Here is a 19,557-nt window from a genome sequence, read left to right on the forward strand (position 1 = left end):
GCGACAGTCAAGTCGTTTAAGCGTACAATAAAACATCGTGTGCAATATATTATAAGATGAAATGCGAAAATTAAATTTTTATTTAAAAATACAAAATTTTAAGTTATATATTTCTTTAAAAAATTCTTTAAAAAATTTTTTTGTTTGATTCAAGTTCTCTATTTTTGTGAATAATTAGAAGACTAAATTTTCTTTTTAAAAATTGCGATAAATATAGATTTTTAATCGAACGTTTTGATTGAGCATTAACAACAAGTTTTCATCAATAGCATCAATTTCATTAATAGCGCTTTTGTTCTATTGCTTTCATTACAGAAATCAAATTTAATAACTTAATACAGGAAATTACTTATTTTTAATGTTAAAAGCAACAAATAACATTCAAAAATAAGTAATTAATCACCACCTTCTAATATTAAATTTCTGTAAGGTTTGAGAAAAATAACAAAAATATCTTGTGCGTAGCTATTGTAGTCGAAACTAAGAAAAAATATATTCTAAATTTCAATTAATATTTATTTGAAAGTATTAACTATTAGGTGTGGGAAAAAGTTCGTAGCGTTTTTCCCATTAGATGGCATTAAAAAAACGAACTTTTTCCCATACCTAATATTTATTAAACATAAAAATATATTTATTTGTAAATGTTTAGTTGGCAGTATTCAAATAAATATTTAAATTTAGGCTATTTTTTTCTCAGTGTATGGGTGTCTCCCAAACGACTCATAATATATAACACAGTGATCATCCTTGTTTAACATTGGTAAACAAAGACATGATGCACAGTGTCACATCGTATATCTCTTGTTGGAAAACATCCTATACAATCATATGTTTTTGTACTCAAATTTTTACCTAAAAAACATTTTGCATTTATTAATTTATAAATAAACGAAAACACTGAAATTTCTTCAGCTGGCTTTCGCGAAAAACTTTCACACGACGATACTGTTGTGTTATACATGCTCGTGTAAAAAATATTTTAACTCTTTACAAACTTGTCGTTGTTAAAACAGATTCAGATTTTCATAAGAATGCTAAAAAATTGCTAACCGCAAAATTTCACAATTGATTTATATTACATATAGATTACTCGTATGTAATATAAAATCCGTATGTACGTGAAACATTACATCATTGTTTAATGATAAACTTGTTAAGTACATCGCAGACACATAACAAATCTGTCATTGTATGTCACGTTATTTTCTTACTTCGATCGAATTTGTTATTCAGGCCTATTAGACAAACTAACGTCGAAAATCAACGTATTTTTTCTAAATTTCATCATTTTCATCGCGTTCTTTCATACTTCGTCGCGATGTATCTGCTAATTCCGTTAGCAAAAGAGTTTCTGAATCAGGAAGGCTTCTCGATTCATTTTCGTTTAGGCCACTAGCACTTCGAGTGAGTTTTCGATGACGCCTTCGAGCCTTCCTCTCGGTTTTCAATTTCGTAAATTCGCTTGTACCATTGTCAGAAGAGGAAGTGCTTGATGTACTGGGCAAATCATCGTTTATCCCACTACCGGTGTAACTAGGCGCTGGTTCATAAATGGTACTCGATCTTATTGATGGTGCGGATTCTTGTGTCCTAAGATAAAAATAAATTTTAGGAAAATTAAAATGCTTTAATTATAATTGAAACGTCAAATTTAATTCTCAAGTTTCTAATCAAATTTAATTCTAAGAAAATGCTAGTAGAATTTAATTCTAACAAAATTTAAGACTATAAAACCGGTAAATTTTCAGACGATTCATACACGCAGTTGCGAATTTTCTGATACATTTACAAATATTGGAAATCGGAATTGATTTTTCAGACTTATAAATTAAATCAACCTTAAAATATTCCGCCTTTCGACCGCGGATTCTGCACTGCCGGCTATTATTAAAGCTCCTGCACGTGCGGGTGCACTCCTGGAGAATATCTCACGATTGTAAGATTGTGCGACACCAGGAACGTCGACGGGATCACTCGGCGGTGGCGGACCTTGCGTAAATATACTTTGTACGTGAGGCCTGCTTTCGTTCGATTGTCTTAACGATGTTAATGTCATCTGCTCGTCCACTTCCTCAATGACGCCTATTCTCATGGAGCCACCTGCACCTGTAACATTATTATTTTATCCTTAATCAGTCGTTTTAATGTAATTAAACTAAACTCCTAATCTGTAACGCGACAGTGTCGATATCGATTGTAGTCTTTTTACTTACAAAACTTGTGCAACGATAATATAACGACATCGAATGCTGTCATTAAGAGTTATAAAATAGGGATCCTAGCGTTAAACAAAATATGTACCAGGTGGTCGTGGTTGTAATGAAGTTGTTGAACCCATGCTCGGCATCTTTCCCGTGGTTTTGGTGGCACTCGTGGTACCCCCGTCCGTCCTGTCATCTTTGCTAAACAGTCGCTTAAGTGCATTGGTGACGCTGGCTACCCTCGTGAGGGACTCACCCAAATTGCTAGGAGTCGAACCACCACTGATATTACGATCTCGATTGCTTACTCTACTGGTGCTTCTAATAAAAAATTAGCAGAACTTTAGAATCATAAAGATATGTTATCATTTTCAATCAATATTATAATACTAGACTATATTATATAAATCGTAGTGTTTTCTGAAAGTACAACTTTATTATTTAATGTTTTATTACCTTTAATATATGTATTAAAATGAAATTATAATTATATGTATTTTTTATATGAATTCCAATAAGTTTTTTTCTTCATTTTAATTTTTTATCACAAGATAAAGAAATAACTACCTGATTAATCTCTCGGTGCTGTCTGTATTGCTTCTGAATTAGCATTAAAAATATGAAATATGAATAGATCTGCTTCACACGTTAAATTTAAATAAAAAATATTCAAATGTGGAGTAATTTGTAATTACCGGGACAGTTTTCCTGCGATAAAATGTATTCCTGATGCAGCATCATCAGCGATGTCGGAGCGAAATTTCTGATCATCCGTTGGCATCATCTCGTCAATTTTAACCGATGATGGTTGCAATTCTTGTTGCGCAGCGGACAATTGTATGCCAGCTGTTGAAGGTTCAGGAGGTTCCTCGCGGTAGGGTTGTGCTGCGGCGGTGTAGGGGAGTTCCGCGGGGAATATTTCATCCCAATATTGATCACGTATGAGTTCAGGATGTTCATGATGCATCTCGTCAACGATTAGATAGCTTACCTTAAAAACAAAAAAATAAGCATTATTTTAGAATTTCAAGAGAGAAAAAAGTAAACGACGAGAAAGTAGTTCTTACTTGTAAATTGCGATCGATTAACCAGTTTACTTCAAAGTCATCGTCGTCCTCGCCGAATGGATTGATTAATGTTTCGGCTACTTTTAACCAGCCCATATAGAAAAAAAATTGCAATGTCGCGAATACTGGGAAGTACAGATCTATGGTCGAGTCTGATTTTTGAATCCACTGACGACCCATCACAGTAGTCAAAAAATATGTATAGACGGCTAATGTTACGACCTACAATAAAAATAGAATTTAGAATTCAGATGCGGCAAACTGATAAACTATGTGACTCTATTTATTAAATATACTTTTATATTAAATATTTAATTATTATTCTTCCCGACTTCTCAAAATTTCTTACAACTATTGCTTTGCCTTCCGGAATTATTAATTTAAATAGTCTCTCCTCTCTATGTCTGAGTACCTGAGTGTACACTAACGGGACGCTGATTGTATCGTAGTGCGATATACTACCACACATTCCACGGAACCTATTAAGTTCATCAATTAGAGTTTTCACCGCGAAATCGTCACGTATTCGACCTTCCTGTCGGGCTCGAGTCACGATACTGGAAGCCCAAACTATCGGTAGCCAATGTTTACTTGGCTTTGGGAATTTCGCATTTAGACTTTGAAATATCGCTAATTCGTTGTCCAACAACAAACCGCTCTCCACGAAATGCTCTAGAGTAGGAAATCTCTTCTTTACGCGCGGCGCGACGTTTGTTAGGACTATAGTCAGACAAACGCACACGTACCTGAAAAAAAAAGGAATTTTATTTTTATTAGAGAAATTAAAGTGTCTTGTTATATAGAACTGTCTAAAGTAAAACTCGCTACATAATATATAAAAAAAATTTATACGAAATATTTTTTTTATCTTTTCTATAACATGTGAAGTTAAATACTTAATGATAATATTTTAACTTGATTTATTTAACAAACTATTATATATTTTGATATTTTGACATTTAAAAAATATTAGGTGTAATATTATATACCTTGAAATATTTAACTCTCCAACGGCAAATATCGTGTCCACATTGTTTCTTATTTCTCTATACTTATGTAATTTTTATAATTTTTTTAAACTTTTTTTCTAATGTCTACGTAGCAGAATAATTTAGTAGAAACTTTAAAGAACATGTATGAATTTTTATAGAATTTTTCGAACACTTCAAGAGCCTCAAATCGAATTGGACACAAATAACTCATGTGTGTCGCTCTAAAGTACTGAAAATAAGTGTGCCGTTGCAGGGTTAATCGATCTTTTTTTTCTATCGTTTAAAAAAAAAATCAAGATATGTCTTTCTTTACAATTTAAATTAGATGCAACTTTAGTTGTGCTTTATGGATGCTATACTTTACATTGCACAAGGTACCTAACGATCGTTCGACGCATTAGACGACCGCGTTCGTCGTTCCCATGTATAGTGGCTGATACGAAGACTGCGATGGAATCAGGCCATGGTATCGTCATGTATTGATTCCACCATCTAGTCATGACGATACTGACATAGAAACCTAGGACGAATGATAGTGGTATCAGGTCGCTGTACTCGTTGCAGTATGACACTACAGATTCGAATATCTTCTTTTGGTCCTCGTTCAATAATAATCGGTAAATACCGGAGAGGGAGTAATAGATGAAGAGGAAGAGTGTCAGATCGAGCCAGACAAGTTTGTAAATGCTTGCCCGCCATCTGAAACAAAATCACGCGACTCGTAAATTAGATGCAGACGCGAAACATCTGTCAAGGTGTTATAATTATCTCATAATGAGCGATCTCATCTAGGAAAGCGATCTCTTGCGATCTCTAAGAAAATTTCAATAGCAATAATGCGCTTTAAAATCTGACGATGTATTAAAATCACAAAGCGCGATAAAACGCGATAATGTAACTTGTGTGCTGTTATCGAGCTGAAAGTCAATAATTCTGTTTCATATCTTGACTTATTGTTAGTGCCTCGCTATTAGTAGCGGCATCATGCTTGAGGTGTATTAACTTTGAATGACGAAGTGTTATATTTTTATGCAAATATATTGGAAATGTTCGCTACTCGTATTATTTGCAATTGGAAGTATTCCAACATAATTCGTGGTATTATTCTCAGGAACGTGACCTACGTGAATATCATTGACATTTACAAACCCACGCGTTTTTAGCTTTTTACGTGAAACGATTAAAATGAGAAAGCATACAAATCGTATTTATGTAAATTATAATTGCTATTTTAATCATAAGAGAAAAATAAAAAAAAGAATGCAAAAAAGGAAATAAATGTAGAAAAATAAATATGAACAGCTGTAAAATTAATACATCGAGTGATAATAACAGCATCATATTGAGAAATAAATATAAATAAAAATTCAAGAGTTAAATATAAATCAGGCATTAAAATATAAAAATAGAGATATTATGAATAAAAAAGATTAATTGAATGATAAATTCAAAAAATAGCTGAAAATTTTTAATAAATATGTTCCAGTTGACTGAAATAAATTAATCAATCTCTCAAATGCTAAAAAGTCAAAATCTTACCTGAGTAATAACTTGAGGAAGCAACCGAGGCCCCTGCAAGTGGCTACCTCGGCAGTGTAGGAGACAGTCATCTTTTATCGAGCACGTGAATCGTATCTCACGTGGTTACTCTCTTTTTTATTTAACTCTTCAACTCCAAGTGCTACGCTTGCACTTTCGCCGATAAAAAGGTTGTGACATCCCCCAAAAGTTTTGTCCTCTCGTCAAAATGAGATAACCAAGTGCGACAACTATTGTCAACTCCTCTTCGGCATCATCTCCGGCTTCGTTTCCTCGAAACAGCTAAGCTGACGGTCCACCGGTAAGAAATCTCCAAGGTCATCGTTTATATGATTGAACCGCCTGACGTGATTATATAATGTAAGTTATACTGACAGAAATGGCACAAACTTATTAGCTCTAATATACGCACTTTTCGCGTTTCGCAAGAATCATTTCTGTCAATAGGACTATTGTTTAAAAAATCTATTTTCGTTTTGCTTCACTTCCTTCATTTCGAAAGAAATATGCTTGGTATATTCATTTTCTATAGCAATACGAAATAAATTTGACGCAATCTCACGTGTATTTCTTGTCACATTTAAATTTTTTACGTGCTGTTATCAGTGTTTTTTATCATATATTATCAGAACTTGAGGTTCGTAAATTTACAATAAAAACTTCTTTTGATAATAGGTGAATTCTCAACAGTTATGAATTTAATTCGTTCGCGTAAGAATTTATTATCTCAGAGATAACTTTGAAGTTCTGTGAATTATCAGCTTACCTCGTTGGTACGATAGTTTCTTTCAAAACATAGACATTTATTTATATTGTAGGATTAAGATTATATTTCTTAAGATTCTTCCGATATTTCACAGTAGCTCATAATAAATTTAATTTTCTAATTATCAAATTTCCTTTTTGTCAGGAATTAAATATCTCTTCATTACAATTTGTCGTTGTCATGATAATATCTTTAAAGTCTCTTCAAGACTAAACAACTTTAACGAAGCTAACACAGAAATATATTTGATATTTCTTGAGAAACGGATGGTTTATGTAATATTAAAAATTATCCGAACCAAGGGCATCAAATGCGTGTATCAAACAATTTATCTGCAATTGAACTTCTCTAATTTTCCTCATTAAAAGATTAATGTTTCTTCGTATACCTATCAAGCGTAAAGGTTTCGATTTTTCGATTGCTTGAGAATTCCCAATCTGTAAAAAACAGAAAAAAATAGATGAATTATAACAGAATAAAAAGATATTCTACGAAAAATTAAATGTTTTTCGAAATTAATTTTGTTTTTTAAATTATTAATCCTTCTGTCAATGTACCAGCTTGTCAATGTTTTCAGCTTTTTATTATCGTATTTCTCAAACTTTTAAAAGTGAAAGCGAGATAAAATCTGTGCAAAACTGTTCATTGTTACTCAAAAGGGATTCATCATTACGCTGGGATTTTTAAAGTCTTATTCAATAAAATTCGTATAAAAATATAAAAACTTTTTACCGTTTAAAATTTGATGAATGATAAATTCGATATGAATAATAAAAAAAAAGAAAATTTTGAAAAATTTTAATCGTTTTTTAGCAAGAACTAAAATACATTAAAATGAGTATATTTTCAATTAACATTTAGCTGTATACTGTTACTTCGTGACCGGCTAAGATCAATACAAATGATTCAATAGAAATATGTAGCATACTCGGGGAAGAGGAATGCAGATATTTTTAACACAATTTTGTATTTTGCCATTCAAGCAATTCGATTATTTTTAATCCATCTACATTTTTCAGAGAATTTCCGCATTTATTCCTCCAAGTTTTACAATGTCTGTCTTTGTGCGCATCATTATCAAAAGGATATTACCACGAGTGCGTTTTACACCATGCCAAGGTGCAGTCGTCATTTCTTGGTTGATCTTCGAAAGTATGACGAGTTTCTGATTGACGTCATTGTAAAATGATAACATCACGTAATCCCACCTGATTAGTAATCAGTAATTTAAACTACACTTCCAGCGTGACATAATTTCGCCGGTTAACACGTGGTTGTATTAAAAACGCAAAATGAGAAAAAAAAGTGCAATTATAACGTAACGTTATTTACATTTGACGAAGGAAAATTAAGATAATTGCAGAGTTGGTTCCAAGTTTCATAAAACGAAGTATATCTTATCGTATACTTTAAATGTTGAATTAAATGTGCAAAGTCGTTCCTCACTAGTTATTTTAAATATCGACATTTTTAATCGCGAAATAAACTAAAAATTGTATTTTGCGAGAAATTATTTATTTCCGAAAATACACGTTACCAGTTGTAAATGTACGTGACAGTTGCAAATATTGTCAGGCAATTTTTGACCTTGGACCTCGCATGTAATGATAGCTATCACAGACGCGATCATAAAATTCATTATTCGTGACACATGAGTGCTACACAAGTCAGCTGTTGCATTATATTCCCAGAGAAAATTACATTAATTACAAAATTAATTAGAAATGTATCGCAAACATTCTGATAAACTATTGATATAGATCTGATATCCGCGAAAAAAGGCTGTAATTTGCCTACACAAATAATATATATGTATATAGAAATTTCGGGAAACAAAGGAAAAGAGAGAGCATAAGTTATAGAGCATAGGTGCAGGTGAAAACCCAAACTCTACTTGTCTACTTGCCTTCTGGCTTTTGGATTCGACCGATTGTCACTCTCAATTTTGAAGATTAGTGCATGGAACGACACGACACGCGCGATTTCAGATTGGGATAAACAGACGCGAATCGCGAGGAAACTTGCACGATTGTGTCGTCACACGAATGATATCCAACACTAGCAGTACTGAGGCAATAGCCACCACAGACCACAGCACAGCAATCGAACGGCATCCCCTACCTACTCTCCTCCTCGGATCCATCCCCTCCGTTATGCCATTGCCGTATTTCCGCATGAGTCAGTGGTGCTCACAGTTCACAGGCGGATTTGCTGTATTTGTGCAACGCTGCTGCATCATACCAGTCGCTCGACTGTACAACTTCATTTACCATTATTATCCCATGAACGATTACGCAAACCCGCAGAGTAAAATCAATGCCGCGCAAACAACCATTCGTACTTCCTTAGAATTTCTAAAATGCAAATGTTAAAGCCGAATATATTCTAAAATTAATCTTTTTAAATATTTAAAATTGATTATTGATAGTCGTGTTTTTTCATCTTTCTGTTTTCATTAAAAAAAATAGCTCTGTATACGTGAGAACTATAAGCATGGCATACAAATGCAAAGAAACTTTCTTGTTTGTTTTGGCTTAACTGGCCAAATTTACTGATGGATGAAACTCTATCGAGTATACTCACATGCATTAGTTATGATAACAGATGATTAAATGTTTATATAGAGATGACAGGATAAAATAGTTGGATTAGCAAAAACGTAATGCAGACAAGTTGATGGTTGATTCTTTTTTTTTAATACTCTCCTTACATCGGTAAATGCACACAACAATAATCCGATCATTATCAAAATACTACAGATAGCACGAGCGCCGTGTTATCAATATAACATTCAATATGCATTATCCAAATTAAAATTTTTATATCTCACAATATTTTCTGTGGTATTACAATAGATAGTAACACAACAGTAAAGCTCGTGTGTATCTTTACGTCATAATTTATATGAGGCGTTCCATATTAATCTCGCGAATCGACCGGAAATAGGAGAAACTCAGCACGGTCATGCTTCTTTAAGCATCCGCGTCCACATCCTGCTATTCACGAATGACACGACGTTTAAAACGATAACTAAAAACTTACTTAAAAAATAAATCGATTCTATATATAAAATCTATTTCTCTCAACGATTATAAAATACATCTCGCGGAATATCTTGTATATACAGATTTGCATGCTTTGCATTTTTTTTACAATGTTTTTGTACATTTATTTTTGACATGAATAAACTAGAACTTAGAATATATATGTCCGTCTGTCTTTAACGTTGGTCATCTCGAATATGGTCTGTTTGAAAGTAGAAGTCGCAGATGTGTGTTCGAGTGAAATTCTAGATTGAAAAAAATAAAGAGGAAACACTTAAAGTAGCGTAGTATAGACTTTCACTCGAATACGGTCTGCTTGATTCAATGCAATTACAACGTACAGTCTTGGTCCCTAGAAATCACAGCCATTAAATGCAACGAACGATCTGAGATTTAAGGCCACTCGATTTTAAATCAGCCGCTTGAATTCGAAAATGGCAATGTAATGTTAGCGTTATCGCAATATCGGCAACGAGGACGTCCCTATGGGCAAGCGATGACGCGTATTGCATCTCAAAGTTTTGATGCTCTTTAATAATCTGTATTGCATGATGATATTAACGATCGCGAATTTTCACGTTCAACAGCACCATGGTTAATTAGCTTTCCTTTTATATCTACAGCATTAAAGTTACAATTTACAGAAAGCTACGAAATCGTTAATCAGAAATAATTAAATATAGTTAATTATTAGACAAGATTGTCAATGCAAAAGGCTTTCGGAGGTCAGAAGATTCTCTTCTAATCGATGAAGGAATATACAACTTTTGAGGAGAATTGGGACAGCAAAAAATCATTCCCCCTTTTTCGGCGATCGATTGGTTTTTCTAGTTAATGAGATGGACACATTTCATCTCGATCTGACTTGTCACGCGACAATAGTCGTGAGAGCGTTGCTTTTGCTTCCGTAGCTACTGGGTCTGCAATGAATAATTAATACATGACACTCGAGAGAGAGAGAGAACAACATAAAACCTGTAGGTTACTTAGAGTAATTAAGTAACGATAAGTATAAATGTGATATACCTGATAGTAGCGTGTTGCGAGGAACGCGACCATCCAGCAATAAAATTGATTTCGCCTCTTTGAGTAATACGCTGCCGACGAACTTGACCATCGCTTTTCGCGACGATTCGCCGCGAGACAACGTGCATAGCATCTGGTGCGATAGTGGACTGTATCGCTTTATACATTAACCTTTTTTTCATAAAAAAAAAAAGAATGCCATTGAATTTGCTATTTATTACAATTAACCGAATCATTAATTATTGATAAATTAGTTTATTGATAAAAAAATAATGAAGAAATAGCAAAAGTTATATGAAATAATTTAATTCTTAAAAAATTAGACAGACATATTCAATATGACGCTATATCAATTCAATCGTATAAATGGAATGTAAACTGACTAAAGCAAAAGACAGAAAATTTCAAATTGATTAAATACCAAATCTATAAATCCAATAATTTTTGTAGATTTGCGTGAACTAGTATTGCTCATACAATTACTATAAAACAAGTTTACCTAGGCATTAAGGCAAGAACAGAAGTAAGTGCTACTGTCAGCCAGTATGTGATATGTGTAAAGGCCTGTTCCATTATCCAAAAGGACCCAGGTAGGCCCATGCAATTGACGCAAATAGCATTGTAAAATAAGCAAAATCCGAAGAAAATGCCTAAAGAACCGAAGATGGCACCAATATGGATTATAGTCTGAAATAAATATTGCGTTACAATGCGACATGGGACGTCTGTGACATTTTTGTATTCTTTCTTACATAGTTTATATTTTAATTTTTTCTTACTTACCCAAGACCTAGTTTCTATAGCAGCATGAGCTAACATGACAACGATACACGCTGACATAATAGTCGTCCCAAATTCCCATATGTCAATAATCGAATCGTCATAAACCTGAAATAAACGTGCGCTTATCATATAAAGCAGGCCTGTCCAATTTGAGCTCCAGAGCCAAAACACAAAGCCGATGCAAAAAACATCGACGAAAAAATTTAATGTGGGTAAGATTTCGGGAACTGTCAAATGTTGATTCACATTGAATTTTTTTGCGTCGATGACTTTGCGTTTTGACTCAAATTGGACAGGCCTGATATAAAGTGATGATTACTTTCAGCGAGTTTAAAATGTACTAACCTCTTTGGTAATAAAAAATATGACGACACTTTGGTAAAGAGCGTCCATAATCGTGAGCCAAAACGAATGCGACTGATATACTAATCCTAGACGTCCCCTTGTGTATAATTCCGGCGATGTAAGTAATATGCGAGCTTTGGCGACTCGATCGTAAATGCCTAAGGCGAGAGGTGGCAGCGAAGTAAACAACAAATTGTACAGCATTAAATATATTTGGTCTATCATTACAGCACCGGAAAAGCCGCAAAATATCTGTAAAAAAGAGAAAAAACATAATTATAAAATATATAATAATAATTATAAAGATATATAATTATAAACATTTATGTCTCATTTATTTTTACGTTTTTCTTTTTACGTTCATTCAATACTTGCTTGAAACCAGAATATAAGGAAGACAAAAGTAGCATTCTTGTAAAAGAAGTACAAAATCATTCTAGCGAGACGGTCGTAACACCAGTGACCGTGTAGAAGGAGGAGCCGGCTCAGCATAGAAAATCGGGAAATCGCGAAATCGGCTGCCATTACTGCTTGCGTGCCTTCTTGCCCTGAGATACCGACGCCCACGTCAGCGGTTTGTATCATGCTAACGTCGTTCGCGCCATCGCCAATTGCTAACGTCCTCATTCCCAATTGTTTTTTAACAATACGGACTATGTATGCCTGCAACATAAAATGAATTATATTGTTCTAAATTCTTCATCATTATCATTTTAGTTATTAATTTGCGACTAGAACTTTGTTCAATCGGTATTCATAGTCGGTTTTTATTTTGTGATTGTCTTATAAGTAATATATCTTATGATGCTAATACTTATGCTTTATGATTTATGATAAACTGTGTATTTAAAATTATTTTATATATAAGAATTGACTGTGAATATCGACACTAGTTGATTTTTATATTTGAGATCATCTTGAATAGTAAGTTAAGATATGTCATAAACTTATTACAGGTATTCATAGTTAGTCTTTATATTTAAAATGGTCTTAAGTACAATCTTGAGATATTATAAGCCACTGTATTATAAAAAAATATTAGCATCTTAAAACATTACTCAAGATAGTCTTGAAATAAAGACGGACTGTAAATATTATTTCTTAATATTTCGTTATTTTCAACGGATTACCTTTTGCAATGGTGTGGCACGACAGGCTAAGACGCTAGAGCACATTTTCGTGAGCTCGAGAAACGGACCGATCAAACCCGATCGCGGATCTAGAATCACGGTCAACGTCTTGCCGTCCACAACAAGCGCGCGTTGTCGTGGCCACGGGCTGCCGATTCTATGCGCGTCTCTCTCGATATCGCGATTGTATATGTCGGCGAGATCCGCGATGCCCATCATACCCGGCTGCAAATGACTGTTGTTTTTGCGCTCTTTGCGCGCCGACTCCAGGTAACCGTGTATAAGCGTCTCAGCTACGGATTTCGATCTTGCCTGCAGCTGCAGCAGCTGCATGGCCGGTGTGAAGAGCTGCGCCGAGTATGCCACATTCACTGCAGTCTCTGGTTTGTCCCCTGAAATGGAAAACAAGACCGTGCTGACGTGGAACTCGCATTAACGCGCGCTAATTGCGTTCAAGAACATGGACTGGTTTCGAGAGATGTTCCGTATTTATTTTTCATTGGCTTTCGATACGTACGCCTCTGTAATTTTTTTTATCCATCATCTTTATATAATAGTATTTATGCAATAATGGATACGTGCAACGTTGGCTGTGTGGAGGAAAATGCATTTACAATCGCATTGATTCAATGCGAAACGCCTTATGTATCTCTCTCTAAGATGTTCGCACTAAAAATAGTACTCGCCGACGTTAAAACCGGTTTGCCGCGATTGTTCGCTGGCTCGCGGGTGAGTGATTTTCCACGAACCTGTCAGAACCCATACGACGATCCCGGCGGCGACCAGAGCGGCCATTGTTTCGGGCACACCAGCCTGGAGTTTATCCTCGATACCAGTCGCACCCAATAATGTCAAGTGCGACTCCAACATCGCATACGAGTCGCGTATACGATGCTCGCGATTCTCCGTTGCCAACTCCACTTCGTTGTGTTTCTGTCTCCACGTCTCGTACTCTTGCGCCGTCAGTGTTCTCTTCGCCATCACCAACGTACGTAGACCTTGACGTGCGTACGATTGCAGGTACTGTCGGATATTCGCTGAGGCGACGGTGTTCTCGTCGCTCGACGAAAGCGCCGGCAGTATCGTCATGTCGGCACCCTTACTGTATAACACTATCTCGCCGGTATGAGGATGTCTGAGCAACACCGACATGCATTTCCTGTTCGAGTCAAATGGCAACACCTGCAAGCGTTCGAAGAATGACAACGGTGAACTACTTACATTCTACTAGTACCTCGCTGTTTACATTCTCACGCGAGTTGTAACCACCTACATGAAGTATCTCGAACGCGACCGTTGACTTATCCGGGAAGGATATAATCGCGCTGCGGGGCGTCCGTTTCACTAACTTGATGTCGTAAGCGCGTGCTGCATGAACCAGTGCTAACTCGTCCGGGCTCTCTGCCTCGTAGATCGCTGGACTCTGTAGCAATTCATCGCCGTTCTTCGCATCAGGACTGCGTCCTGAAACCTTCTGTCCCTCCGGCGAAAATTTCCGTCCTAATAATCCAATGCTCAGACTCGGTATCGATGTTACGTTCAACAACTTTGGCCTACAAAGATATTGCGCCATTAAATATCATTATATTTTGAGCACTTTTAAGCGTTATACCAACCTGGAAATTTTAAACGGGAATTTCGAAGTCTCGTCGAACGTATTTGTCGTGTTAATTACTGGTGAGCCTGCAGATAAGGTGTGAACAGCTCTGTTGCTCGGAGATAGTAGTACCGGTGGAGAATTTACGGTCGGAAATGAACTCGCGTCTGCTTGCATTATTCTGTTGAATATCCCGATGTTAAGTTCGTGAAAAATAATTCGTGATAAATCTGATCTCTCTATTACAAAAATAATCATATTCAATTATTTTTCTTTTTTTTCCAAAAATGAAATTAATCTGTCAGTTGTTTGCATTCCTTTTATTTAATCTAACATGTACAAACCTCGTAGGGCCACTTCCATTTTTCTGAGGTTCCTCGATGACTCCGCTAGAGTTCATACTATCGTGATGTGGTTGAGAATTTACGACTACCGTGTTACACGTGGCTAAGACAATAAGAAACTCTTGTAAGCGATGTCGAAATGTACCTATGAGTAGGTCCTCCTTAAGTCGCGAGCACGGAAGCAGATTCTCGTTGTCGCCCATATGCGAGTAATCTTGACCGCCTACTGCGCATCTTCTAAATAGCATTTTGTTTTCCGTAAGAGTGCCAGTCTTGTCGGAAAAGACATACTGTACCTGTCATTCAATAATAATATTCCAAGTATAATATTTATACTTTGCATATTATCTGCAAAATTTTTATGTTCCAAAAAACAATGCAAAGAAATGTTGAGAATTATACAGAATGATCATATCATTCAAATTATATTAAATTAATTGAATTTATATTATACTAATATAAAAAACATTAAATATAAAAAAGAATTTTTACACTTAATATTTTTTATATTGGTTTTATATTGGTTTTTTTATATTAGAAGAGCGTGTTGTAATGTTAGGATATAAATGTCCAATTTTCATTTTTTTTCTCAAAAGATAAAATTTTCATATTGATGAATTAATATCATAAAATATTCGCTCCGCGCACATTCATTTAACATAAATTGCCACACTCACTTGGCCTAGTTCCTCCGTGATATTCAGCGCGCGGCACTCCGCCTTACGGCCGGTTTCCGTGTCGTGAAGGGCCGGGTCGTGGCCGATGTGGTACACCTGTCCCACCTTAGCCATCTCGATCGTCACGTACAGACTCAGCGGTATCATTACTTGAAATATTATGACGAATGTCAGGAACGTCAGTAAGCTCTCATAAATTGGCTCCTGCAGCACCGGTAAAAATGGCACCATCGACAAACCCGTGTACGCGGACAGCCAGAATCGGCAACCAAAAGCGCCGATCACACACAGTACCATCAATATCACCACGCACCATTTTACGTCCCTATTCATGTATCTCTCTAAACGAGAACGCTGAAATCACGTGCACGTTGTATCTTAAAAAGGCATCTCTTCAATGTATCGTATTTATTCAATCACTTTAATTATTCTAAAATTATCCCTATAGAAATATATGCAATTTTCCTAGAGTGATTCAATTACTGTTTAGTATTACTAATTTTAGTATTTTTACTAGTTGTAATAATACTGTATAATGAAATGAGCAAGAATTTGATAAAGGTTTATTCAGTAGCTGAAACAGATTTCCTATTAAAAATATGTATAATTTGTAGACACTTGCCTTATTGTTTTGTATTAATAATAATTATTATTAATTAGATTCATTGTACTAGTTAAACTTACTTACGTAATTTTTATTGTCTTATTTTTGCTCAATAAATGGATTCAGATTTTGCTCAAGAATTGCAAGAAAATTACATCTTGATTGGGATATTATATAAATAATTTTACTTTTCAATTATTGAACAAAGTTAATATAAATACAAATTAAAAATGCACAAAAAATGCATGACATTTCTATCAAGGGGATATTTGTTTCCATTTATATTTACCTTGTACCTAGGACCACCGTTATTTAGCAACGCTTTGGTCTCATGGCCGGCGTATATGACTATACCCTCGACGAAATCCGTGTTTTTTAAAACGCATTCCCTGAGTAAAAGATTTTCCGTGGATACAGGCACTCTGCCGCCGTTTGGGTGTACCACGGCGCCATGAAACCTAATAAACACGTCAGTGGGATCACTCTGATAATCTAGTTAATTCTGTCTAAACGTTATCACGGCAATAAACGATATTGTGATGAGCGCGTTTCTCAGATAAATTGCAAAAATCTCGAATTAAAGATTTACGATAAAAATGTAAAAGACAATTGATAATTTGTCTAAAAAAGCTCTGCGAAGTTTAAAAATAATAGATATAATTTTTAATCTTTTTTAACACAAACAATAAATACCGCCGATATTTACCTATATATTCTAGTACTTGGTTGATCGACCTCGACTACTGATCGGAACTTGGAAGGTTGGAAGGTATCCTGCAGATCGAGAAAACCCCGGACAACCTGGCGCTGCTTCAGATTCGACTCGCCATCGAGGTTGCATGTATCGAGGTAAGCTAATCCCTGAGGATCACTGCTTCGCAGAAGCAAGAGATCGGCCGGTACCAGTTCGTTGTTTGAAAGGTGAACCAGGTCACCCACCTTGACATCTTTCCACGCTACCTTCATATATCTGTCACCTTCCCTACAATGAAATCATGAGAAATTTTGTCAAAATATACTATCGCACTAGTTTTAAATATTACTTGAACAACACTGGAAACATAATTGCATAAACGTGACACATAATTAAGTAATAATATAATTAAAAGGATCGCGCAATGAATAAATTAGGTACTCCTACATCTGCGACGCTTTTTAATTTCACCGTTTGCAATTACGCAAATTGCATTTAGCGACTTTGCAATAGACATCTGATTCTACGCTCAATGAAGAGACTATGAATATTTCTCTAATAAAGCATAGTCTTTTTTTTTTTAATCAACTGGATTTATCATGTATGAAATATGCGTATCATGTTTTATATGTTTTATACGCAAAATTAATCAAATAATTTACATATATTGTTATTTTACATATATTGTTATTATTAAATAGTATCAAATAAAAGTTAAATATCTATTTCTCCTTCTCTCAAAATTAAATCGGTGAATGAAATTTTACATAAACATCTTATTTAAATTGATGAAAGCAATCAACAAACCCTATATTGCATAAAAGAATTCAGACTACTCTGCTGTCGTCACCGCAAAAAACATTTTGCATGGCTTCGAACGCAAATATTTGTTAAAATCGAAACGAACTCCATCTGAACAGCGAAACATATTCATTCGGCAATAGTATTATAATTATTATTTGTACTATCGAAACAGAAAATTAATGAACCATCGTGAATATTATCGTGCTAAACAATGCTAAACAATATGATAAAAAACTAAACAGTTAACGTGAGTTCTTTGCCATGTTTTGCTCTTTTTTTTTCATTTTAATGAAATATTGAAAATTTTATTAACGTTATGAGTCAAATATTAAGCATTCACAGAAACATATTATACTTTAATTGCCTTTCTAACAATCAAATCAAAGATATTGATATATGAAATATTAATACGTCGTACAAGTTGTGAAAGAATTTCGTGAAAATATAATTTCCTATTACTCTCCGGTTCTTCTCGGCATGGAATTGCAATAGGATAGGCTTACAGGCAGCCTTGTTTGGTTAATTCAAGAAAGATTCATCTCTCTCGAGTACTCTTAGAATATGACGAAATAGCTGATTGACGATATTTCTTTAATTGAAGCACATAAAATGGCGGCATCCAAGGTTGTACGACCTTGAACGCCATCGTCAGCCATTCTCGTGGATCATTTGATCAGAATGAAATTGAGACGACGGGACAGTCAGTTGGAGATGATCATCGAAATAAAATTGAGAGACGACCCTTGAGAATTGCAGGTCCTCTTATAAACGATATTGTTTCGACATTTGGACGCAGTAGATTCGCAACATATTAATAAATAGGAGGAATTTATTTATGAGAACAAGAGAATATCGTATATCTTTACAAGGTCATCTTATTAGACGAGACTAATGATGCAAATTCTTTTGTGTTCACCTTGAAAGATAATAGAAAGAAAGATACCATTCTTGTATCTTTGCACCGTTCTTTTTCGCCACGTTTAGTATGTCATAAATCATTGTAAATGCATGCATTATGCATCCGCGTATCGTATCGATGTCACGATTAAACGATGTTTCCTTCTTGTCGTGGATTTGTATCGTTATGGATCTCGAAGAAGCAACATGGGCATATACTAAACAACTAAATGAGCTAATTATGCAATTACATACGTAACATCTGCCTGATAGCATAATCATCTCCATATACATAAAATAGCGAAAAATCTAATGAATTCTATTCATTCGCGAATATAATACAATATTGCAAAAACAATGTCCAAATGGACATAGATAAAATACATAACAGGTTTTTCTGCGATATATTACATAAGCAATGTAACTACGTTCTCAGCATACCATATTAAAGCAGGACTATTACAATTCGTCGTAAGCATTTATTTAATGATTCCTGAAATAAATTTGTTCACTTTCTTAAATGAATAATATTTTTTTTTAGTCGCATGTATTCAGACGATCAAACATACCCCGTACACTATCATCGTGTACGTTATCGCCGGATGCATAATTTTAGGATAATTTTTAACTGTACTATAATTGCGAGAGATAACAAGTCAAGGATAACTTAGCAGTAATTTATATTACCGTTATCAAAATTCATAGAACTTCTATACATTTGCAGGCAAAAATTTTAGATTTTTCAACTTAATATTTTCTTGGCATTCTTGTAACATGTCTCTCTCATCATCTGTTTCAACTTGAATTTCAAACGGTTACTTATTCTAATCCTTAATTTTATGGTTTAATCTATGGTTATCTACAATTAGTAAACATCAGTTGCGAATTCATTAATTTATTTGAAATTAATTTTTTATTAAACAATTTTATCATTTTTAAATCTAAGTATAACAATGGACTCCCGAAACTAAAACAAAAATAATTCAATAAACAGGCAAGTGAGAGCAAACTAGTTTAATCTTTCATTTGCCTGTTTATTGAATT

General features: G+C 34.7%; 2 protein-coding genes across 2 annotated transcripts in view; both read right to left on the bottom strand.

The window, feature by feature from the left end:
- Nucleotides 1–1,277: 1,277 nt before the first annotated feature.
- LOC105626393 (bestrophin-4) lies at nt 1,278–5,873 on the bottom strand. Its single transcript, XM_012207729.1, has 9 exons — nt 5,803–5,873; nt 4,642–4,962; nt 3,684–4,017; nt 3,272–3,493; nt 2,900–3,195; nt 2,772–2,804; nt 2,305–2,525; nt 1,842–2,109; nt 1,278–1,593 (listed from the first exon to the last, which is right to left on the bottom strand). Exons 1-9 carry the CDS (start codon nt 5,871–5,873, stop codon nt 1,278–1,280), a joined length of 2,082 nt encoding a protein of 693 aa, XP_012063119.1.
- Nucleotides 5,874–10,480: 4,607 nt separating this feature from the next.
- The window catches only part of LOC105626503 (probable phospholipid-transporting ATPase VD), an 18,144-nt gene continuing 9,067 nt past the window's right edge, over nt 10,481–19,557 (bottom strand). The window contains exons 4-17 of the mRNA XM_012207837.1: nt 16,825–17,100; nt 16,408–16,576; nt 15,515–15,868; nt 14,838–15,133; nt 14,513–14,674; nt 14,170–14,449; nt 13,646–14,078; nt 12,897–13,288; nt 12,142–12,429; nt 11,767–12,018; nt 11,422–11,526; nt 11,138–11,325; nt 10,639–10,809; nt 10,481–10,532 (exon numbers count right to left, since the gene is read on the bottom strand). Of these exons, the coding sequence (XP_012063227.1) occupies nt 10,481–10,532; nt 10,639–10,809; nt 11,138–11,325; nt 11,422–11,526; nt 11,767–12,018; nt 12,142–12,429; nt 12,897–13,288; nt 13,646–14,078; nt 14,170–14,449; nt 14,513–14,674; nt 14,838–15,133; nt 15,515–15,868; nt 16,408–16,576; nt 16,825–17,100 (3,418 nt within the window). The remainder of the gene's footprint in view (nt 10,533–10,638; nt 10,810–11,137; nt 11,326–11,421; nt 11,527–11,766; nt 12,019–12,141; nt 12,430–12,896; nt 13,289–13,645; nt 14,079–14,169; nt 14,450–14,512; nt 14,675–14,837; nt 15,134–15,514; nt 15,869–16,407; nt 16,577–16,824; nt 17,101–19,557) is intronic.

Source organism: Atta cephalotes (genome assembly GCF_000143395.1).
Source record: "Atta cephalotes unplaced genomic scaffold scaffold00001, whole genome shotgun sequence".
In the NCBI taxonomy this organism is placed as follows: domain Eukaryota; kingdom Metazoa; phylum Arthropoda; class Insecta; order Hymenoptera; family Formicidae; genus Atta; species Atta cephalotes.

Bases quoted from the DNA above. Each gene is read 5' to 3' on its own strand.
- LOC105626393 (XM_012207729.1), bottom strand. From the start codon at position 5,873: ATGACTGTCTCCTACACTGCCGAGGTAGCCACTTGCAGGGGCCTCGGT. The intron at 4,963-5,802 runs GTAAGATTTTGA...ATTTTGTTTCAG, and splicing joins TTCCTCAAGTTATTACTCAG to ATGGCGGGCAAGCATTTACA. The intron at 2,110-2,304 runs GTACATATTTTG...ATAATGTTACAG, and splicing joins ATTACAACCACGACCACCTG to GTGCAGGTGGCTCCATGAGA.